At 57.7% G+C, this 22,433-nt stretch overlaps 3 protein-coding genes across 12 annotated transcripts in view; 1 reads left to right on the top strand and 2 right to left on the bottom strand.

The window, feature by feature from the left end:
• Window positions 1–326: 326 nt before the first annotated feature.
• On the bottom strand, window positions 327–1,942 carry C16H12orf76 (chromosome 16 C12orf76 homolog). Its single transcript, XM_072024601.1, has 2 exons — window positions 1,738–1,942; window positions 327–1,618 (listed from the first exon to the last, which is right to left on the bottom strand). The coding sequence occupies exons 1-2, from the start codon at window positions 1,838–1,840 to the stop codon at window positions 1,533–1,535; spliced, it is 189 nt and encodes a 62-aa protein (XP_071880702.1). The 5' UTR covers window positions 1,841–1,942; the 3' UTR covers window positions 327–1,532.
• Window positions 1,943–2,703: 761 nt separating this feature from the next.
• Window positions 2,704–8,786, bottom strand: LOC119718592 (sodium-dependent serotonin transporter-like). Its single transcript, XM_072024217.1, has 13 exons — window positions 8,443–8,786; window positions 6,821–6,955; window positions 6,514–6,733; window positions 6,158–6,296; window positions 5,868–6,002; window positions 5,260–5,363; window positions 4,960–5,087; window positions 4,651–4,763; window positions 4,425–4,556; window positions 4,204–4,303; window positions 3,907–4,007; window positions 3,050–3,217; window positions 2,704–2,863 (listed from the first exon to the last, which is right to left on the bottom strand). Exons 1-13 carry the CDS (start codon window positions 8,636–8,638, stop codon window positions 2,783–2,785), a joined length of 1,752 nt encoding a protein of 583 aa, XP_071880318.1. The 5' UTR covers window positions 8,639–8,786; the 3' UTR covers window positions 2,704–2,782.
• A 6,274-nt stretch (window positions 8,787–15,060) lies between these two features.
• Window positions 15,061–22,433, top strand: part of SGSM1 (small G protein signaling modulator 1) — a 37,985-nt gene continuing 30,612 nt past the window's right edge. For 4 of the 10 annotated variants that reach the window (XM_038187539.2, XM_038187538.2, XM_038187536.2 and 1 more), the window contains exons 1-2: window positions 15,061–15,178; window positions 15,284–15,327. In XM_038187539.2, coding sequence (XP_038043467.2) covers window positions 15,160–15,178; window positions 15,284–15,327 — 63 coding nt within the window. In that variant the 5' untranslated portion in view covers window positions 15,061–15,159. The remainder of the gene's footprint in view (window positions 15,179–15,283; window positions 15,328–22,433) is intronic. The other 6 variants (XM_038187541.2, XM_038187537.2, XM_038187540.2 and 3 more) reach the window with 4 other exon arrangements.

Below are 22,433 nucleotides of genomic sequence, written 5' to 3'. Positions count from 1 at the left end.
TCTCACAGCCTTGGCTGGGTTTTGATTCAAAATACAATCTCTGTAGCTGCAGTAGACACTGCTAACAGGTAAGGTTCAGTTAACTGCACTAGGGCTGCAGGATGAGCTTTCACTTTCAATTCACTTCCTCAGTTCCTCACCACTGAGCATCCACAAGCCAGGGGCTTCACACAGCTCCAAGAATCACTGCTGTTCCCTTACACTTCTTACCCCTCTGTTAACTGCAAGTTCAGCAGAGGCTGGGAAGCGGGACTGCCTCAGCCTTTCATCCAGCTACAGCAGAGTTAATAAGCAGAACAGCTGTGAATAAATAAAGGAGTCCTGGATTGTTTACTTAGCTTTTTATTTGTACAGAGACACACAGCAGGGAGTGAAGAATGAATGCAAACAGGAACACTGCTGCAGGGACGAGGAGCTGTAGCTATGAGCTACACCATCCTCCTCCACCTGTGAGCAGCACATGACTACGGGCAGAGCTCTACAACAACTGAAGGATTCAGGGGAAAAACAGTGATAAAGGACTCTGCAACCAAGAAAGGAAAAGATGAGAAAGAAATATTACAGTTAGCTTGCTCCCTCACTCGTCTTTCACTTGGATTAGAAACGAGAACTGTCCTAGGCTGGCCTCATTTAGTAACAGCAGCAAAGAAAATCCCCGGTTCCAAGAGGAGCCAGTGTCCTTTGAGACTAACAGCAGAAAACATCAGATGCAGCACAAGGTTTTAGAGAGTTGGTCAACACATTGGCTCTGGAAGTAAGGTTTTAAAATACTGAAATAAATTACTAGCCCCAAACCCCCTATGTTAAATATCAAAGTAATACTTCATAAGCAAAATCCAGTTACTACTCACAGCAGTGCAAAACAAAATAGCAGCATCCGTATGCAAGTGAGATTTCAGTGTAAACACTTGAATTTGTTGCCAGAAATGCATAGAATGGCTCTGGGCAGCCTAAGCACAAAGCGCGCCCAGCCAGCCACAGCCCAGCAGCCTCGTGCTCCGGCAGACACCGGGGGCTCCCCGACCCCCAGCCAACACCCAGGAGCGCATCTCCCACGGGGGGCGAGGGCTGGGGAGCCGTGGGTTCACCGAGGCTGCTGCAGGGCTGCTTGAGGCTAGGACAAGCCTGGTGTGAGCGGCCAGGCCGGCCTCTGCTCGTGCCTCAGTGCCGCTGCCCGGAGGTGGGCGCGCTCCTGCTCCACGCAGCCCCCGGCGCTCGCTCGGCTTCGGTCCTCGAGGCTTCTGGAAGGCTGCACCGAGCCCCTTCCAGTGCAGCCTCCGAGCAAGGAGCCGAGTTCACCGGACAGAACAACCTGATGCAGCGTGAGCTGATGGCCGGGCGGCGATGCCAAGCGGTGCCCTCCAGGACAGCGATGGCAGCGGGGAGCCCCGGGACGTGGGCGCAGAGCATCCATCCCTCACCAGACACCACCTGAAGCCGTGAGCGCTCCACCACTGGTTCCAGAGGTTGTGCTGAATCCCGAGGTGTGAATCCCAGAGCCGGGCGGGGCCGCACACACGACGCCGGGGCCGCTACCGCCTGCGGACGGGTTTGTAGACGCAGACGGCCACGAGCACGATGGTGAGCAGCAGCGCGCTGAGGATGCTGCCCAGCAGCACTGCGAGGGAGGCCACACGTTAGGCTCCGAGCCCCCCCCGGCCCCGCTCGCTCCCATTTACCCTTTTATCGCTTTTTTTTCCCCCCTCCCAGCCCTTGAATTTCGTTGTTTCTCCTTACCCAGGTTCTGTTTCTGCAGCACGGCGTAGGGCCGGCTGCGCTCCGCCGGGGTCAGGGCCGCCAGCACGGCCAGAGCCCAGCCCCGCAGCGCCGACAGCGGCATCCTGACACCCCCCCGGCCCCAAACAGCCCCAAACGGCCCCAAATGGACCCAAACGGAACGGAACGGCCCGGCACGGCCCCGCCTTTGTGCATCCGCCCTGCTCCGCCTCTTCCTGCCGGGGGGGGACCGGAGCGGGGCGGGTCAGGGCCGTGCCCCCCCCACTTTGTCCCGTGCCCCTCAGCCCCCTTTGTCCCCAGCCCTTTTCCTCCCTTCCCTTTCCCCCGTTTTTCCCCAGCCCCGTGTGATCTGATCCAGGGCCCCCCCATCCCGTGCGCCCCCAGCCCCTTTTGTCCCTCTCCCCCTGTGCCCCCCCCCCCCGACCCCCTATGCCCCCAGCTCTTGGCCGCAGTCCCTGGGGGTGACTTCTCCCTGCTCAGGGTGGACACGGGCCCCAGCAGCCTCCAAAGGGTGCCCGGAGCAGTGGGGGGCAAGACCCAGGGGCTGGTGGCCAGGGCAGAGCCAGGTGGCCCCACCAGTACCGCTCCAGTTAAACCACAACGTGTGGTGGGGTCCCTGGGGTGCTGCAGGGAGCCAGGGGTCCCGGCGAGGGGTGACCAAGGGGTCCCGGTGAGGGGTCTGACCAAGGGGGCTGCTCAGGAGCAGGTGCATGGTCAGCAATGACCAGTGATACACCACAGAGAGCCGCACTTCACCCCCAAAATGGAGTTCGGGGAAGGAATGGGCCCCACAGATCCCAAAACCACGCAGCCTCGCTCACAGCCAGGGCTTTCTTTTCTCTTTGGAAGGGGACAGACACAGCGGGCAGCAGCGGAGCGCCCGCCACACCGCGCTGGCTCCGGAGGCGACACAGCCGGGGGCAGGCACGGGGCCGGTTTGCTGCGAGGACGGCGCTGGCGGCTTCTCTTCTGTCTGCCCGGTGGCTTTGTGGCACGGAACTGAAGCCGAAGAGCAGCCTCTGTGCCCCCTGGTCGTGCCACCGGGTTATGGGACCGGTGACATGCGCAGCGCCTCGGCCTGGGCGTCTCGTGCCGTCTTCTCCGGCCGAACGCAGACGGCGAGGCGCTGCAGGGTGGAAGAGGGCAGAGAGAAAAGGGAACGGGTTTCCTTCCCGCAGCAGGACCTCGTGCCCTGCACAGCCCTTTTGTGCTCCTGCCAGCCCCCATGGTCCCAGGCTGGGGGTGTCCCACGAAAGGGGAGACACCTAGGGACAGCGTCCTGCCCCCAGGGCCACGCTGATGTAGCTCTGACCTGCTTGAGAGAGCCGGGCGTCCAGACCAGCTTGTACACCATGTAGACGGGGATGCAGATGAAGGAGGATGCTCCCACCAGGTGCCCCACCGAGGTGCTCCACGCCGGGTACTGGTAGCCGAAGAGCACCAGGGGAGGCTGCTCCAGCAGGGAGCTGATGACGATGAACTGCAACAGCCAAAAAAAGCCTATTTGGGAGTGATGCTCGGGGCTGGAGCAGGGCTGGATGTCCCACATCATCCTGAGCAGCCCTGGCAGGTCCCCAACCCCAGCACAAGCACCGGGGCTGAGCACCCTCCGTCCAACAAACCCTGCTGGGACTGCAGCCATCAGGGGCCGCACGTCCCCGTGCTGAAATGGAGCCATTTGCTGTCTGCTCCGACTGCAATAGTTTTCTCTTAATAACCTAGGTAAAGCACTCAGAGCCGTAATTAATCCCTGCAAAGCCTCTCCTCCTGCAGATCTGGCAGATCAGACCCCTCTGCGCCTCGCCGGCGGCAGCCTTTGAAGCGCGGGGGCTTGCGTTCAAAGGGGACGGATCCGGCTGCGTGCTGCGGTGCCATCAGCGTGGCCGTGTCTGGGTGGTCATCTTTTTCATGAGGATGAAACAGGGCCACATCCAGCACCCATGGAAGCACCCAGCTGCCAGTTCTGAGCTTTGCCTGGGAGCACAGCAGCAGAAGAGGCTGGAAAATGTACTTTTGTCTCCTTTTTTTTTAGCTGAACCCACTGTGGGCAGCCTGATGTCTCACCCACAGTGCCACGGCCGGAGCAGCAGCACGAGGAGAGCATCTCCTTCGCTGGGAGCAGCAGGGGAGGTGGCAGCTCAGCACCACACTCAGGCCGCAGGTACTCACCGCCAGCAAGGCCGGGCTGATGGCAGCCCAGCACACCTTCCAGAACAGCCCCGGGGTGAAGCCCAGCATGGCTTTCACGTCGTGGGAGAACCTCTGGATCCCTGCCGGAGGATGGAGACATCTCTGGGTTGCAGCGAGGGGGCCCAGACCCTGGCACGGTGCTCAGCCCCATCACAGCCTCACCAGGAGCCGCACGCCTGCCCCCGAGCCCCCTGCATCCCCTCGGGTGTGTAAGGCCAAGCACCCATGCGGTGCCCGCGGGTTTCCAGGTGCTTCGCAGCAGAGGCAGGCTCTCACCATAAAACCAGGACACGGCTATCGTTTCCAGCAGCACCACGGCCAGGATCGAGCAGCCCGCGCCGAACTCCTCCAGCAGCTTCACCACGTAGGCGCCGCCCTGCAGCAACACCGGGGGTGGCAGCTCGCCCCAAACGGGCACGTCCCCAAGCTCGGTTACAGGGACAAACCTGGTTGAGCGAAAAGCAAACGGCCCCCAGCCTGCCCCCAGCCATACTCACGTAGGTGAGGGTGCTCAGGGAGCCCAGGAAGCAGACTGTGATGAGGCCGAGGACAAAGAGCTCCCTGCGCTTGGCCAGGACCTGGGGGTACTCGTCCATCACGGCCGTGATCACTGCCTCCAGGCCCCCAAACTGCCCCGGGGAACACCGGGGTGAGGTGGGAGAATGAGACACAGCAAATCTGCTCCCCCTGCCACCTCTGGTGCGTCATGGAGGTGTGTCATACCGTGCTGTCCAGCCCCAGCGTTATCATCATCAGGAAGAAGATGACAGCGAAGAAGGTGGAGCCCATCATGTTGGCGATGGCTTCGGGGTAGGTGATGAAAAGCAGGCTGGGACCTAGGAGGGGAGGTGGGTTTGTTTTGCTGTTCCCCCAGCTGCTCCGGCACAGCCCTGGGTGCTGGTGGTGGTGGGAATGGATGTGGGGGGATGCCCCAAAGCACCTCGCTGCCCTCCATGCCAAGCCCCAGCACACCCAGGTGCTCGGGGACCCCCAGCCCTGTAGGATGGGACACTGGCACTGGAGGAGGCAAACCTTTGTCTCTGGCTACGTCCTCCACCTCCACGTCCCTCATCTCGGCCATGTAGCCCAGCACGGTGAAGATGACGAAGCCCGAGAGGAAGCTGGTGAGGCAGTTCACCGCGCTGGTGACGAGCGCGTCCCTGGAAGGCAGAAAGCAGGGAGATATCCCGCAGCAGGACCCTCCTGCAACACCACCGGGCCCCTGTCCTCAGCCCCGCACCCAAACTGGTGGTGAAATGGGCAGAAATTCTCCGGCAGGGCCGGGGGCTGGCGAGCCCCATGCCCGTGCCGCATCCCGCAGCGGGTGCTCACCGGTAGCAGTTGTTGTGGAAGTGGTTGTAACTGGCCAGAGCCAGAAGGACGCCGAATCCGGGGCCCAGGGAGAAGAAAATCTGCGCAGCAGCATCCACCCAGACCTGGCAGGAGAAACGACACGAGGGCTGGAGGCCAGGCAGGGGCCCCACGACCCCATGTTACACCCACCCCACAGCGCAAGGATGGGACCATGCTGCCAAGCCTCTCTCGTGCCCGTGGCTCCTTCCCCTGCCCCGTCCCTCGGGGTGCCCAGGTCGGAGGCAGCAGCTTTCCCCTGGGACCCACAGAGCCACAGGATGAGGCAGCGGCACCGGCGGTTCCCTAAATCCCAAGGGGAGATGAAGCTGGGGGAGCCCCCGAGCCCCCCGTGCCCAGTCCAGGCAGCTTCAGCGCCGGCAGCACAGCCCTGATTATCTTTAATGAGGACTTTCAAGTGCTGCCTGGTAATTACCCACAGGAAGCCTATTGTCGAGCCGGGGCGAGAACACAGCACGAACAAACGGCGTTGGCAATGAGATGGGTGATTCAATCAGAGATTTACATTTCCAAGAGCACCTCACCGCAGGAAGGGGGCTGCGTTCATGGCGTGTCCCCCCAGAACTCACCGCCGTGCTCAGGAGCTTGCCCCAGTCGGGGCGCAGGTAGAAGAGCACCCCTCGCCAGGCACCGGGCAGGGTGGCCCCGCGGACCAGCAGGATGAGGAGGACGAGGTAGGGCAGCGTGGCCGTCACCCACACCACCTGCAGCGGAGGTGGCCGTCAGCACACCAGCACCCACACCGCTTGAATTGAGCACTTCCCAAAAGGCCATGCCCCGAATTTAGGCAGCCAGGTGAGCTGGATCACCGGGCAGCTACCGGGCACCGCGTGGCCCTGGCACTGAGGGGCCCTCTCACCTTGCCGGAGGTTTTCACCCCTTTCCACAGGCTGAAGTAGACGATGGTGAAGATGAGGAAGAGGCAGAGGAGCAGCTGCCAGCGGATCCCCCCCACATCGTACAGACCGCCGGACTTCTGGATCTCCAGCACCTTCCTCCTGCGGCCGGGCAGGGGCTCAGGTGCTGCTGGCCCTGCACGAGGGCGCGCTGGCAGCGGGCAGGCGGCCCCACAGCCCCCTCTGCCCCACAGCAGGGGTTGTGAGCACCCCAAGAGCATCCCCATGCGATGGCCTGGGTGGGCACCCTGCTCCCGGACCCCACGCAGCAGAGCCGAGTGCCTCCAGCCCAAACCCATCATCCCTGCACCGCACTTACGTATAAAACTCCTCGGCGGGGGACCTGGAGGAGTTGGTCCAGGTCACGTTGCTCCTCCCGAAGTAGTTGGTGCAGTTGGGGGTGTTCCAGGGGTTGTCACAGCTCGCCCAGGGCAGGGTGCCCGAGAAGGACGAGTAGAAGTAATAGAGAGCCCAGGCGATGATGGTGTTGTAGTAGAAGGAGACGTAGAGGCCGATGATGCAGATGGCAAAGCCGATGCCTGGGGAGAGAGGGGGACGGGATCCCGATGCCTGTGCCCCAGGCAGAGCCGGGCTGGCCCCGTGCCGTCTGCGTGACCACCTCTCACCTTTGAAGATGGGGCAGATGCGCCTCCAGATGGGGATGGCGCCCGTCCGGTGGAACTGCCCCAGGGCCAGCTCCATGTAGAAGAGGGGCACCCCTCCGAAAACAGCCATCAGCGTGTAGGGGATGAGGAAGGCGCCTGCGGGGCGAGGAGGGGAGCGGGGTGAACACCACAGCCCCGTGCCAGCTGGAGAATGTGTGTGGGGATGTGTATGGGGGATCCTGGATGTGTGGTTTGGGCACACGCCTCTCGGGGGCTCTGCAACCCCCCCGGGGCACCCCACAAAGAGCAGCTCCTGGATGGGAGCGGGGACGCACAGGTCACCCCATGGTGCTGTGAGCAGCACGAGCCAGCAGGGTGCAAGGGGATGGGGCACCCCGAACCTCTCAGGTCTCAAAGAGTTTGGGAGAAATCCTGCTGAATATGCATTGTTACCCCCAGATACAAGTAATTAATGCTGTCATCTGCATTATTCATACCAACGCCGTCCATACCAGGGCTGTGCGTGCACCCGGTGGACTTTTAGGAGCTGGAGCTGCGCTCATCAGGAGAGTCCAGCTGGGATTAGTTAATTGAGCCCCCACGGCTGCTCTCTCTGCAGGCCCCCTGTTCCAGCAGGGCACTGCCAGGGGCTCTGGGAGCTCCCCCAGTGGGCACCGGAGCCCGGACCTGGTGGTGAGCACTGCTCTGCTGCCTGCTCCTCACCTTCCTGCATGCCCAGGGACGGCATCTCGCCAGCCACATCACCGACGAGTGGCTGAAGTTTGCCCCCAGCCCCAGAGGAGCAAATCCCAACTAGCTGTGCTTCCAGGGGGGCGCCTGCCATCCACGCTGTAGCCTTGAGTGTGGTGCTAATTATCTCCTTCTCGTTTTCCCAGGCGCCAGAGGATGCTACCCGAGTGCCGACTTTGGCAACGAAATCCACTGTGCTTTGGCAAATAGCACAAAATTTTCACTCCTCGTTTATAATTTCTATGCAAGGGGAAATTATTGTCATTCCAGGCTGTTTAAAGCAGACTTAGCGTATTTCCAGGCTGTTTAGACCAATTTATTTAGTTGTCACTTACTCAATGTTGTTCCTGCATGGAACTTTTGTACCTAAACTTCCCGGGCTGTGTGCTTGCAAAACCAGGGCTCACCCCAGGGTCCAGCACGGCTCGGGCAGGGATGGCAGCAGGGTTATTGTAAAACACCAGCCAGCAGAAGGGCTGCTTGCACCAGGTCACACGATCGGATCAGCAAGTGCATGAACCTCCCACCCCAAATTTACAGCTTCATTAGGTTGGACAGGGGCACTTTTCTCTCGCTGACCCTGGTGCTGCGAAGTGCCCGGTGCCTGCGGCCGTCCCGCAGCAGGGAGCTGACACCGCTGATCCCAATGGGAAGGGTGTGAGTGACATCGGGAAAGGGGTGAATGGAAGAGGGATTTGCAGGGAGAAAAACACAGAGCAGGAAGGAGAGAGATGCGAGGAGAAGTTGGGTCGGTCCCTGAGCTGCCCTCCCCGAAGAGGAGCAGCTCGAGCCCAACAAAGCAAAGAAACAGCGAGTTTTCAGCATCCGACAGAGGACAGACAGGTTTCTTTTCCCCCAAAACCATATGTAAGCAGCCCTAGCAGCATCCTTACCCCCTCCGTTCTGGTAGCAGATGTAAGGGAACCGCCACACGTTGCCCAGATCGACGGCAAATCCAACGACCGAGAGGAGAAAATCCATTTTTTTGCTCCACTTGTCCCGGGGGTGCACCGGGGGCACAGGGCTGGCCCCAGGACCCCCGTCCTGCCCGGGGGGGCTGGCAGGTGCCGGGCAGGGCTGCTCCCCCATGCTGCCGCCCCGGTGAGCCCTGCAGGACTCGGGCTGAGCAACTTGGGGAAGGGAAGGATTTTTTCCGTGGCTGATGACAGATCCGAGGAGGGGAGGGTCAGGCTGCCTGCGCGTCCCCACCTCCAGCTGGAAACCCACAGCACCGAGAGCGCCGGGAGAGAAACCTGTGCTTTGATCAGAGGCAGGAGGAGTGGAGGGAGCGCGTCCCCCCGGGGGGCTGCAGCTTGGGGACCGAGCCCACCGTCCCCGTCCCCATCCCCTTTGCTCCCATTCTGCACCCTGGGGAGCACACTTGGCCATGTGGCAGGTTTGGTGACACGGTGAGGGTTTTGCGCACAGATGTGGCCTTAAGCCAGGCGTGGTGGCCTGGTTCTGCGCCCTTTCCTCCCAACGACTGGTGATTTTTTGTCCTTGGTGTGTTCTGTGATTATTGCAGCTCTGCGAACAGTGACACCAGCCCATGCAGGGATGCAGTTTGTGCTCACAGGGGCAGGTGCAGGGCACGAGCTCCCGTGGGCCAGGGGTGTCTCTGTTTGCTGCTAGGGTCAGTGCAGGGTGCTCGGAGCTGCCACTTCCAGCCGCCCCCATCACTTTGGGGACGTGCCGTGTCTGCGTGTGGCACCGGGGTGCAAGCGGCTGCAATCGAAGCACCTGAAAGTGAAATAACTTCTGCAGCTCAGATACTGTCAGGGAGGGGATGGCGAGGTACCAAAAGCTGTCGCTCTCTTCTGGTTTGCAGCTTAACAGCAAATTTCATCGTAAATGGAGCTGGTCCCTGTGCATCTACAGCCCGGCACCCTGCCCTGGCTGCAGCACGGGGCCGGTGCACAGGGAGCCCTAACCTGGGGCTCTGGCACCGGCTTTTCCAGGTGCCCCTCATCTGTAATTAAAGGAAACTACAAACGAGATGAAAACGGGACACGTGGCTCCTAGGGGCACGTAGCAGTTGCTGTGACGACGTGATGCCAGCCGCCCGCCGCAGGACACCTCTGGACGCTGTCAGTGCTGCGTGCACGGGGACCTGCAAGAAATGTCCAGTGTAAAAAAACTTTTTTCTTTCTGTTTTCTTTTGTTTTAAGGCTGGCTCTGGCTGTCAGACCAGAGCAGCTTGGGGTGCCAATGCTCATCCCAGTGCTCCCAGTGCTGTGCCTTGGCACATTCGATGTCCAGGCTGCGGTGGCACAGCTCTGCCAGGGGACATCGCCCTCCAGCTCCCCTGAGCATGAGAGCCCTGGGAAGGGGAGGTTTTCTCTCCTAGACAGCCACCCCATTGCCCCCCAGAGGACAGCTGAGCCGTGATGCCCCCCGTAGTGGGTTATTGATCTGCTGCTGCTGCCACGGGTTTGGCTGGAGGTGGCAGGCTGGTCCCCCACATTGGTGGGATGGAGCGGAGGTTTCGGGGAGGTTTTGGGGTGCTGAGCCTCCCCTCCAGGAGCCCACGAGCACGTGGTGCTGCAAAGCCCTTCTGGAGGCTCCTGCGTCTGAGGCTCAGCACTCAGGTGAGGGTCAGTTAATCCCCTGGGGGTTTATCCAGGATTTGTGTCACTCCTCGGCTTTGGCAAAGCTGCGAATTTTAACAGCAGTCCTTATAATGCGGGTGTGGAAATTAAATCCATCAGAAATTAAAGCCGGGACTGTGCATTACTGGCAGGGTACTGCAGGTGGCTGGCAGAGCAGCTTTTGTGCCTTCCCTGGGGATGAAGGTGAGAAATCCCCTTTGCTGTCGGAGCAGGGGGCTGGGGAAGCACGGTTTAATCCCACTGGGTTGAGGACAACCTTCGGGGCATAAGTGACAGCAGAGAGACAGCTGCTGCCATAGCAACTGAATAATTAAAAAATTAATAATTCAAAAAAAAAAAAAAAGGTATTTTTTCCTGCAGCTGACCCTTCTTTTCTCCAGGAACTTTCAACACAAGGCTCCAGCTCACTGCAGCACAAATCGGCTTCGGTTTCCCAACACGTCTGTGCCATCGGTGCGATGCTGATGCCCCCATCCCTGCCAGATCCCCCCTGCTCCCGGCCCAACGAGCCATGACTGCGCCCAGCACCCCCTTCCCTGCTCCCCTGGTCCCCACCTGCCCCCGGGGACACCCCATCGCCCACCCGTGCAACCACAATCCACCAATGCGGCTGCCTCCCCTCCGGCGTTGGGGCTGGGCTGCTGCTGTCAAGTCAATGAGGAGCGAGCTTTGAGGGCTCGATTGCCTTCAGAAGCCCCAAGATGGAAAATCCACGGCTGGAGACAGGAGCAGGGCAGAGGGAGAGGTGTATTTTTTTTTTTGGTGGGGCGTCCATGGCCCAGGCACCGCCGGGTGTCCCCGCTGTGTGACCCGCGGTGCCGCTGCGCAGAAGGGCTCTCTGCAGAGTTTTCTTTACTCTGGTCACAATTTTCTGGTCCCTGGTGTCCCACACCAGATGGGGGCTTCTGCCTAAAGTGCTGTCACTTTGCCCATCGTAGCCAAACATCTCTGGCCATCGTCTGACACAGAATTAGAGGCATTTCAACGGAGGAGGCTACGGAGAGCACGTGGCGGCTGGAACAACGCACAGCTGGCTCCTTTCCTGCGCTGCTGGAGCCAAACTTTGGTCCATGGAGAGCAGGGGGCAGCTGGGGGAACCCCAAAATTTGCTTTATGCTGCTCATGTCTCCTGGGCCAGCCTCACGGTGCCTGAACTCTGCAGCATCACGCTCAGACGCACCCTGCGCACTCCCCAGCGCCCTTACTGCCACATTTTCCGTTGTTTTCTTTACACAAAGCACCAATCGCTATGGATTTCAAATGTTCAGTTTAAATTTAGTTCAAATCAGCTTTAACTTTGAATTTCCATCGAGTCAGATGATGTTTCTAAACAGTGTGATTATCTGATTAGCAGGTTGCTTTTATCCTACCTGCTCATCCGTGCAATGAAATGCAGAGATGTGAACTGTGGTCTTAAAACAGCTCTCCTGTTTGAGCCGCAGAGGCAGCAGTGGGAAGTTTAATTTAATTAGCATGATACTCAGAGATGTAACTTAATCACATTAAGTATACATCAATGTGCTCTCAGTTAAGCTCTCCAGACTTCAGAAAACAGGGGCCACTTGCATCCCACCCCTCTTTAATCCAGTGAGAGCAGCATTTTCCAGGGAAAAGAAACCAGCGAGAAGTACAGAGATCTGGTCTGTGTGCTTGTTTCGGTGGATTTCTCCCCAAAGGAGCTAATAAAACAATAATAGCTGCCACCCCACTGCATGGCACCGTTGTTCTGGGGAAGGAAGGAGCCAGGCAAAAAACAGAGTTTGTGTTGAGCTGAGGTGCAGAGGGGAGCAGCCACTTGTATAACGTGTGTGGCTGTGCACGGTGTGTGCAGATGTGACTTTTGTCTTTCACCTCCTCCAGGACCCAAAGTAAGGTAAGTTATTCCCCTCTTTATCATGGGATAAGAACTTTCTGGGAGCAGGACATCCCATGGCAGTGCCACCAGACGTGCCAGCATCCATCCCTGTGAGCTGCTCTGCGCCTTCCCCCAAAGACGGCATTTCTCCGGTGGCACAAATTTGTCCAGAGCGCACAGAGGGAGGAGATGGGTCCTTCCTGGGCTGCTTCTGTGTGTGAGGGACGCAGCACACCCAGGGGTAGTTCTCCTGGAGCGCTGCAGGGAGATTGACAGGACTGAAGATTGCAGGAACCAGCACGGTTCATTAGCAGGAGCCGAGATGATCTTCTTGCTCCTCTGGGCTTCTCCCTGCCAGCGCGCTCTCACACTGCACAGGCTGCAATAGTCAAATCAAGCTCATGGGCTTGGGAAGCTCTGCAGGAATCAGCACTCAGTGTGACACGGCCGTGCTGTGCCCTGGCTCCTCGGGACCTGGCACATTTTCCATTTGGGCACTGGGTGTTTGTGCAGAGCCGTGGCTCTGCTCTGCCCCGGCTCCAGCTCAGGGCCACAGGCGCAGTTAGGCTGTCTCTGCCCTGATGATTTCATTCACTGTTGATATCTGATGGCACTCCCACCTAGTGTTTTATGAGGCTGTAATGCCTTCATAATGATTGTTTATTAGCCTGCCTTAATTGCCTGTTCAGCACTGTAGGACCTGTGGTCATAAATAAATGACAGGCAGGGTGGCAGAGCAGCAAAGAGAGGCACGAGCTGCGCGGGCTTATGCTGAACATGACCCGTGCTCCTTCCTGGACATCACGGAGCCACATGGGGCCAGTTACAGGAGCCCAAAACCAGCCTGGGGCCAAACCATCGCAGCTCCTGCGGCTGTGCTGTGCTGCAGAGAGCCTGCTCCGTCCCGGCCGGATGGAGAAGGTGCAGCATGAACAGCAGAAGCCACCTTAATGCAGAGAACATTTATTTCACTGTGCACGCTTGGCACAATCAGCACAAAGTCAGTGCTTGGACACCCCCTTCTGTCCCCGTGCAGCACTCACCTGGTCTCAGCTGAGACCCAAAAAGCCCCGGGCTGCTGCCTCCTCTAACCCCAAGCCCTCATGGTGCAGCCTTTCCAGAAGAGGAGCCCACCTGCTCCCACCCCGCTCTCACAGCCCCAGTGCTGGAGGTAAAGCAGATGCAATGGTGCCATCTGGTGACACCGAGCATCCAGGGCTGGGGGGCCCTGGGGGTCTGCAGCGAGCGGTGGTGGGGAGCAGAGCTGGGGCTGGACGGGCAAAGCAGGCCTGACAGCCCTGGTGTGGAGGGCTGGGTGCTGCACCACATGCAGGAGCTCCCAGGTCAAGAACAGCACCCCGAGGTGCTGGTAAAAACCAGGGGTCACTAATGGGAGTCCCCAGCCCAGCCCCTTCTTCCTGGGATCCCCCTGGATCCGCAGGCAGCCCTCAGCAGGCAGCCCTGCTGCTGCAGCTCGCTCACATCTGCACCGTCACCACCTTTATTAACAGGACATTCGGCAAGCAAACAAACAGTGGAAGCAAACAACAGACAAGGAAATGGGTTTCCTCCGCAGTCAGCATCACACAGGCATCCTCCCGGTGCCTGCACAAACTGCAGGAGGGGATGAATTCGGAGTTACCCCGCACCCAGAGCTGCCTTGTTGTCCCCGCAGGACCGTGCCCTGATGCAAAAGGGGCTGGAGCCCCTGGGATGGGGGTGTCCTGCGGGGCCAGCGGGCATCTGGGGGTACAGCACCCAAATTCAGCCCCTTGCCGGCTGGGGCCGTGTCGCTGGCGGTGGCCGCGTGCCTGCGTGCAGCGGGGCCGGGCGCAGCTGCCCCGGCGCTAATGTGGTTTGTAGTTATTGGAAACTGGACTGCTAAGGAACCAGGAGCCCGTTTCTATGGAAATGTCCTGGAACATCAAATGAGGGAACAGAAAAACAGAAAAATATGTTAATGAGAGCTGCGAGGCAGGGCTTGCTCTGAAGTGTTTGTGATTTTGATACCAGGCATCTCCGGGTCTCCTGTGACTAGGGCTTTTCGGCTCATTATCACCTTCCTGGTGCAGAAAAGCCAGGAGGAGCGTGAGGGGTTGGCACAGCTCTGCAGGGATGCACCGGGAGAAGACTTTGTCACTTGGTACCGTGGGCACCTTCCAGCGGACCCGCATGGCTGGGAAGCACGGGACACGACCCGGGGGGCTGCCTGTCCCCGTGTCACCCAGCCCTGTGGGCTGCCAGCCCGGGGTGCTCGGGGCACATCAGCCTTGGGGCCTGGGGGTGCTGCCGGTGCCTGGCTTGGGGGGTTCCCTGCCGGGGGGTGCCCGGTGATGGTGAAACCCTGGTAGCTGCAGGAACAGGGCCTGGCTGGGGTCAGCACCCTGAGGGGATGTGCCTGGTTGTGGCCCCATGTGAGGGGATGGTCCCAGTTGTGGTTCCCACTGAGGGGCTGGGGATGGTTTGGGGTCATCCCATGGACGGGATGAGCCTGGTTGTGGCCCCATCTGAGAGGGGATAGTTTGGGGTCACCCCTCTGTGAGGGAATGGTCCCTGTTGTGGTTCCTGCTGAGGGTCTGGGGATGGTTTGGGGTCACCCCACTGAGGGGATGAGCCCAGTTGTGCCCCCACGTGAGGGAATGGTCCCGGTTGTGGTTCCTGCTGAGGGTCTGGAGATGCTTTGGGGTGACCTCACTGAGGGGATGAGCCCGGTTGTGTCCCCACTGAGGGGCTGGGGACGGTTTGGGGTCACCCCACTGATGGGATGAACCCAGTTATGGCCCCATGTGAGGGTTTGAGCCCGGTTGTGGCCCCACTGAAGGGCTGGGGACAGTTTGGGGTCGCCCCACAGCGGATTTGAGCCCGGTTATGCCCCCGCTGAGGGGACAGAGCCCGATGGCGCCGCGCCTGAGGGGCCGGGGGCCGCCCCACTGAGGAGCCGGGCCCGCCCGCGGCCCCACCGAGCGCCCGGTGCCCGGTGCCCGGTGCTCGGTGCCCGGTGCCCGGCTCCGTTCACGGATTGGCGGCGGTGGCGGCGGCCCCACCCCGGCGGGCGCGGCTGGGCGGTGCGGTGCGGCCCGGGCCGGCCCCGCCGCCAGGCTGCGGGCGCTGCGGGGCCGGGCGGAGCGGGGCGGAGGAGCGCGGCCATGGCGGCGGCCCCGGCGGGTAGGGGCGGGCAGCGGGCCGGGGGGGCAGCGGGTCGTGCTAACGGGGCCGCGGGCATTAAGGGGGCTTCAGGCATTAACGGGGCTCTCCCCCTTCTCCCCACAGAAGCCGAGACCCGGCAGCGGCTGCTGCGCACCGTCAAGAAGGAGGTGGGTGCTGGGGGCACGACCGACGGGGCGCAGAAAGCCCCGGGGGGGCACAGTCCCGCAGCGGGGAGGGGACCCCCGGGGGCCGGGCTGGGACGGGCCCTGCCGTGGAGCTGGGGCGAGCTGAGGGCCCTGTGGGGATGGTGAGGGGATGGGGACCGTGCACACGTGTGGGCTCGTGTGGTGTGGAGCGGTGGTGGTGTGGGTCTGGTCCCTTCCCAGGCATCCTGAACCCGCTGCTGGTGTGCTGGGAGCTGTGCCCAGCTGCCTCTGGTGCTGTCGGTGCCGGGCTCGGTGTGGTTCTGGGTCTGGCGTTAAGGCTGGGAGCCAGCAGCGCATCCCAGCACGGAGCTCGGAGCCCCACGGTGCTGCCACGTAGTGCGTGGCTGTGGGGGTACCGGGGGGCCTGCAGGGCTGCCCTGAGCATCTGAGCCTTGTGGTACCCGCTGAGGGGTGACCCGGGCTCGCCCTGCCCCGTGCTGCAGCCCCGGGTCACCGGGAGCATCTCCTGCCTGGGCTGTGCCCCCACAGGTTGGCCAGCTGGGATTTTGGGGGGCGTGATGTGTGGCGTTTGGTTTCTGGTCTTATGAGCATCTCGATGCGTGCCTTAGGGGCACAAGAAAGCAGAATGTCCCTGCTGGAAATGCAGCCCTGAATGAGACCTCTGGCTGGTAGGTTTGGGGAAGGCTGACGGCACGGTTTGGCCATCCATCCATCCATCCAGACCACTTCCACACCTCTAATCCTGTGCCGGGTGTGGCGGCGAGGAATACTACCTGTTGCCCTGGCAACGGCTATTAAACCAGGAGAGAGGTACGGCATTTATTTAGCGTTGTAGATAACGCTGACATCTCATTACCGTCGTCCGTCTGCGGCTCCTCCTGAGCGGAGAGAGACAAACCAGCAGACTGCGCTTCGGCTGCCGCTGCGGGGTTGGCGCTGAGGATTGCCCCTCGGCCTGCCAGTTACACGGCTTGGCTGCTGGACAGGGCCTCTGCAGGCTGTCATTTACACGAGCATCTTCTGCACCAGCAGTCGGTCCTGGACTTCTCCCTCTCTGCTCTTTCTGCAGGGCTGTGTGCTTGAAGAAAGTGCAGCTTGTGCCTGGAGGAGGGGAGCTGAGGGTTGTGGCGTGCCCTTCTGATAACGTGGGGAGGCTGCCTGCTGTGTTTTTGTGGAATAACTGTGCCATACAGGGGGGTGGTGAAGGCAGGTGAAGGTGAAGGAGTGAGGCAGGGTATGGGAAAAGCCTTTCTGCCCGGATAAAATGCCAGCGGCCCGTGTGCTGTGGTTTCATGACATCAGTGTTTGACACAGGCTAATTCCTCTTCAGCAGCCCTTTAGCAAGGGCAGCGCTGATGCAGAGCAGAGATGTTTCTCTGGCAGTCCCATTGCTCTGGGCTCTGCCTTGGGATGGCTGTGTGCTGCTGCTTCTTTGCCCACGCAGGCAGCGGGCGGCTGTGCTCGCCCCGAGGTTTCTCCTAGCTCAGCGCCTGCTGCCTGTGTCCTTGGCCCAGCAGGATGGGGCTGTTTGCACACAGCTACACAGGTGCGTGGATTCCACGTCAGACCCAGGCTCTGCACTTTGTTAGGATAAAAAAAAAGAAATACGATCCCTGCTCAAAAGGCCTATTTTGCCTATTTTCTTTTTTTCCCTCTTCTAGACTGACTGCAGGTTAAGTCAGGAGCTTGTGCAGACTTTGAAGCAGGAAGAGAAAGGGCCAGCAGCAGAAATCTCCCTTTTATTTTTTCCACCTCTGGAATTTTCACCTTTCACAAAACTCCATGTTCTCATTCCATTAGACCATACCTGGTTTGCAGGGCCTCAGCTGTGGCTTTTTGTGGTCTGGTGGGGTTCTCGCATGTAGGTGAGCTCTTCTGGATCTAGGAATGTCCACAGATCAAACTGGGGAAGCCATACCACATCTGTCATCCTAGTGCAATAGCTGAAGGCATAAAAATACTGTGTAGACAAGGTCTGATTAGAAGAGATAGATAAACAGTAGATGGAAACTGTCCAAAGTGCCACAGTGAGCAAATGGACTTCAGTATTTGGTTGTTGCCATGGTTAACGCATTTTTATTTTTAAGAAGACCTGCTCCGCAGTAGATCTGTGGATGGAAATGCGTGGAGCTGGGGCTGTCTCTGTCGTTGTCTTTTTTTTTTTTTTTTTTGTCCATGTGTTTATAATAAATCAAACAAATCTTGAAAGCTGCAAAATTGGCTATTTGTCAGCAGACTGTAAGGGAAGAAGTGGCAGGATGATTTTCTGAGGAATCCTGTTCCTTGTTATACAGGAAAAGAAGCATAACCCAATCTTCTCTCTTTCTCTCTCTCTCTCTTGTTTTTTTTTGTTTTTTTTTTTTTTTTTACAGCCCTTATCAGATGGAATGAGGCTTATTTAAAAATCCAGACCCCGAAATATCCCAGGTTAAAAGAGGGTTGGATATTTTCAGATAAAAAATATTCTTCTTGCAACCCATCCTCCCCCCCACCTTTCTTAAAAAAAGAAGTTTCATTTTTAAGTCTTTTAAGAGAGTCTTCTGGTAGAGTCTTCTGAGTACCTCCAGGTTAATTGCAGTGCATACGAGAATAGGTGGGGAAGCAGGTGTTACCCGTGAAATACAGGCTGTTTGTGCTGTGCCTGGAAAATTAGTTGCGTGAAAAGCTGAATGGAACATGAAAGTAAACACTTGTCTTGCTTATTCCTCTGTGAAAACTTAGTTTTTATTTAACTTGCCACTCAGCAAGTAGCGCTGAGTCTTTTAATAGCAAGTCACTGATCTGCATGTATTGAGCATTTTGCTGCTTGTTCTTAGACATTTTTTTAAACAGTTGTTGACTGAGCACAGGCTGCTCGCTTTCTGATGTCCCGTGGCATTCTGTCTGCGTTGGGTACGTTGGTTCTTGTTAACAGCTTGAACGGGTGTTGCTCTGTGGCTGTTCACTAATTCTATCGCATATCATAGCCTCATCAGTCAGTCTCTCCTTCCACCCTTCAGATCGGTGCCCCACGACACAGCCGTGTTGTCTGCCGCCAGGCTGAGCAGTGCAGAGTGACCAGGGAGAGGTCTGCAGCTCGGGTTTGTTCTGCCTCTGTGCTTGTGTCCGTGGGTCCTCAACGCCAGGCTGTGGCTGTCCATGCGAGCTACTTCATTCTGGATGGGTAGAGCACTGGAAATTAATTGAACGTTATTAGGATTTGAAAGATTAGTGTTGATAGCTTTATATGTTCTCAAGGCCAAATTAAAAAACCCAGGCTTTGTGTAGCTGTCAAAACTGTTCAGGTGAAATGAAGATGAGGATGATAAGCAGCAGCTCTGTAATGAAAGTCCCTGTTTGCAGAGGGACCTTCTGACAGCTCTCGAGCACCCCAGTCAGCCTTTTTCAAATGTTCCTATATCAAAAGTAAACAGAAAGCTTTAATGCAGCATTTCTTGATTGCCTGCATTGATCTCCTCTGAAAAAAAGCATTATTAATCACTGGGGGCCATTTTCTCTCCTTTTGAAGATAAAAGCGCTCGTGTCTCATCCTCCAAAACCGCTGGCCAGCTCTCTCGTACCCAGTGCAAGTCTCGTGCTGCTTTCCTTCTCCCTTCATCTTCCTCTGTCGTGTTTGGGGAGGCGAGCTCGGTGTTTTGGAGAAGGCTCCTTCCTCCCTACCCAGCCTCTCTGCGCTGCCAAAATGTCATCCTCTCCTCTTCGCGGCGTCCTGGCAGTTGCCATAGAAATACCTGCCTTTGCACAGAGCCAACGGAGCCACAGACTTCAACGCAGGCGGGGGCTGCAAGTCCCACCTGGGGTCTTCAGGTTTTGTTCATAGAATCCCAAACCCTTGTCAATGTAACTCAGAAACCACGGGCTTTATGGGGTGATGGGCACAGAACAAAACCAGAGGGTAAAGCTTCAAGGTCAGGCACCGAGAACGGAGAAATGACTAAAGTTTTTCCCAAAATGTTGTGGTGTCTGTACCGAGCGTGTCGCAAATAGCGGTACCAGCAGTGCCAACAGATGGCGTGGAAATTTGCATTTGACAAGCACAACAGGAATAGAAATGGCTATAACGTGATCTTAAGCAGTCTTAAATTAGTGTTGCACGTACGGCTTTCTGGCCAGAAGTTGATGCCCTGTGAAGAGAGCCTGGTGCAAAATGCCGTCTGCAAACACAGATCACTGGGATCGTTCCTGTTTTCCCCCAGGATACGGTGTTGTAGTGTGGACCTTTCCATTTCATGTCTTTTTGGTTTCTTTCCAGCAAACTGTTGGAGTGTTCTGCTGTTTTACTCGTCTGCATCAATGCCTTCTTCCTGCTCAGCACCCAGGCTCAGCCGGCTCCTGCCAGGGAGGACACGAGGTGCCCGCACATGGCTGGGCTGGAGGCTGCCCATCACGGGGATGCTGCCTCGTGCCTGAGTTAGTAGGTGATGATAAATAATTAAACACGACTTTTAGAGAAGCCAAAGGTCTCAGCCAGTAGGGTTGCAATCGATGTCTCTGTGGCAGCAAGGAGATGGAGCTGCCGAAGAGCTTTTAGTGCTGGTGTAGGTAATGGTGATGGAGGCGTTAGCGGAGCACGGGGCTGTGCACCACGGGGCTGTGCACCGCATGGCGATGTCCCACTGCACGGCCAGCTGCCATGGGGCAGGAGCTGAGCAGCTGCGTGTCTGCCAAGCACACCAGGAGCAGTCCCCTGGGCCACCGGGTGGCTGGTGACAGCCCCTGGAGCATCTGGGCAGAAATAGTGCGTGTGCTCTGCAATGGGCGTTATTTTAGCTGGTGGGAGCATGGTTAATTGGAATTATTTAGGAGGCAGCTAGTAGAGTCTTAGACAAGTGGCAGAGCTGGGCTGCAACCTGTGATGGTGCTGGAAAAGTCTGTCTGGCACCTGCTTTCGGAATAATGAGGGTGCTCAGGGCTGAGGAGATAGGGAGATGCATCTTGCAGCACTGGATTTGACAGTGCGAGTTTTAGAAAGAAGCCTGCTAAAACGAGGATGTTGTGTCTTTGTCAGCAGAAGCAACAAGACTGTCAGCAGGCAGACATTTCATTTTCAAATGAGAAGATGAATCTAGTTTGCGAGAGGTATTGGACTGGAAAGTTCTGCTGTAGAGCAGCTTTTTAGCTGCAGCACAGCCAGTGCAACCGACTGTGCCATTTTTTCTGTCTGCCGTCCCCAGCATGCTTTGCTCCACGGGGATTTTGATGGACACTGGCTGACAGTGCATGAGTCCACAGTGGGGTTTGCATAATATTTCTGTGTCCTAGAGCCGAACAGGGATTCTTCACCCGCTTTGCCTTGCCTGCTGAGCCTCCGTTGGAACAAACCAACCCAAGAGCCAGGGACAAAAATCAGCCGTGCTCTGCTGGGAAATCTTAGCTGGGTGACCCGGTGGCAAAGCCCTGCCGTGGGGCTGGCTGAGCTGCAACGCAAGCAAACTGTGTTTGTCCTTGCAAGCACAAGCACGCCTGTGATTGTGTTAATATTGCGTCTGTTTCGCTAAGTGCTCCCTTAGCATTTTATAATACCTGAGAAGTGATAATACTGCGGCACCGCATGGACAAGTCTTGCACAGTGTCCGGGAAACTGTCTGCTGCAGAGCTTAACCAGAGCTTGTTCTTGGAAAGAGGCCTTGATTCAGAGAAGCAATTAAAGAAATGCTCGGATTATGTCAAGGATTTCCCACATGGACTTGTTGCATCAGAACTAACAGGTAAAATGGGAGTTTTCAGTGCTGCCATTAACTTCCAAATGCATGATGAAAGCAGAACTTTGTCTGTGATGAGAATAAGAAGATGCAAGCTCATAAAAAAATATGAAAAGTGAACATGGAAAAGTAAACCAGGTTTAAAGGCTCTATCATCAACGTGAGGTTTCTCTGGCTTCCCATTTTCTTGAACAGGTAGAAGAGCAGATGAAACAAGTTCTTGGAAGAGAGGAGCTGCTGGCAGGATTTCTTTTGCAGCCTGTTTGCATCTGGCTTAGAGCAAACAGTGAGAGTTATGAGTGTGGACAAACATACGGGAGGTAGCCTGCTCCACCAGGAGTGCCTTGATAAGCAGTGAAAGTCTTTGCAAAAAGCATGGCAGGGGAAGCTGTGACTGTTAACGTGACTGAACAGTCTGCAGGACGGGTTGTGGAGTGACCTCCCTGGGGTAAAAAGACGGGATTATGAGCAAAGAGAGCCTAATGAAAGCCAGGGTTCGTGGCTCACTCCTGGTCTCTGCACCTTGGTGGTTATTTTAACTGCTGTCATTTTTGGCTTGCTCCATCTGAGACTGCGTATGGGCATGGGGAGAATTCCCCTTTGGGGTGAGGCATAACCCTGGGGCTTTTGTAGCAGAGACACCTCTGATCCCCACATCCCCAGTGCTCCTCTCAGCGTCCTGGGCTTTAGGGTCCCGTTTTGGAGACGGGATGAGGAGGAACAAATGGCATTTATCCTGTAATTCATTGCTGGGTAGCAAAGAAGGGCTCGCTGGCTTGCTGTAAGCCAGCAGTTCAGGCAGGGCTGCAGATCCTGGCTGCCTTCTGGGACCTCTGGGGCTGGGTTTGCGTGGCCATCTCCCTGTGGGGTGTCTGCACCCATGCTCTCAGGGCAGGGGATCACCTCTCCTGGGCTCGTGGCTGTGCTGGGAAGGGCGTTTTGTTCTCCAGGAGAGAACTCACAGCGTTCCTCTGGAGTTTACCTACAGCTAAATTACTGCTTGCTGTTTTAATTTCCGTTCTAATAAACGCAGAGTAAATATCTCATTTTCCGTAGTCTGCCTTTAGACGGAGAGTGGGCAGCTTCATTCGCTGGGATTGTTCTGGCTACAATGTGAGGATTAGCATGAAAATGCCGGGATGAGGCAGCCCCAGTCCTCCCTGCAGCACGAGCCAAGCCCGGGCGAGCTGGCGCTCTGCAGCCTGGCAGCACCGTGGGCACGCTCTGCTGCCAGGGAGGATTTGGGATCGTGGTGTAGGGTCGCTGCTGGGGGGGTTGTGATCCCCAGGGGCTCAGCAGGGGATTGATTTGGCATCAGCAGGCAACAGCCTCAGGAGAAGGGCAGGATTTGGGGGTGCTCTGGGGTGGGGCTGTGTCCTGCTCAGCCGTCCTAGGGATGCCAGC

The sequence above is a fragment of the Anas platyrhynchos genome, chromosome 16 (assembly GCF_047663525.1).
Source record: "Anas platyrhynchos isolate ZD024472 breed Pekin duck chromosome 16, IASCAAS_PekinDuck_T2T, whole genome shotgun sequence".
Classification (NCBI taxonomy): domain Eukaryota; kingdom Metazoa; phylum Chordata; class Aves; order Anseriformes; family Anatidae; genus Anas; species Anas platyrhynchos.
The sequence above is the reverse complement of the archived record's forward strand: the minus strand, read 5'-3'. Positions and strand labels throughout refer to the sequence as shown.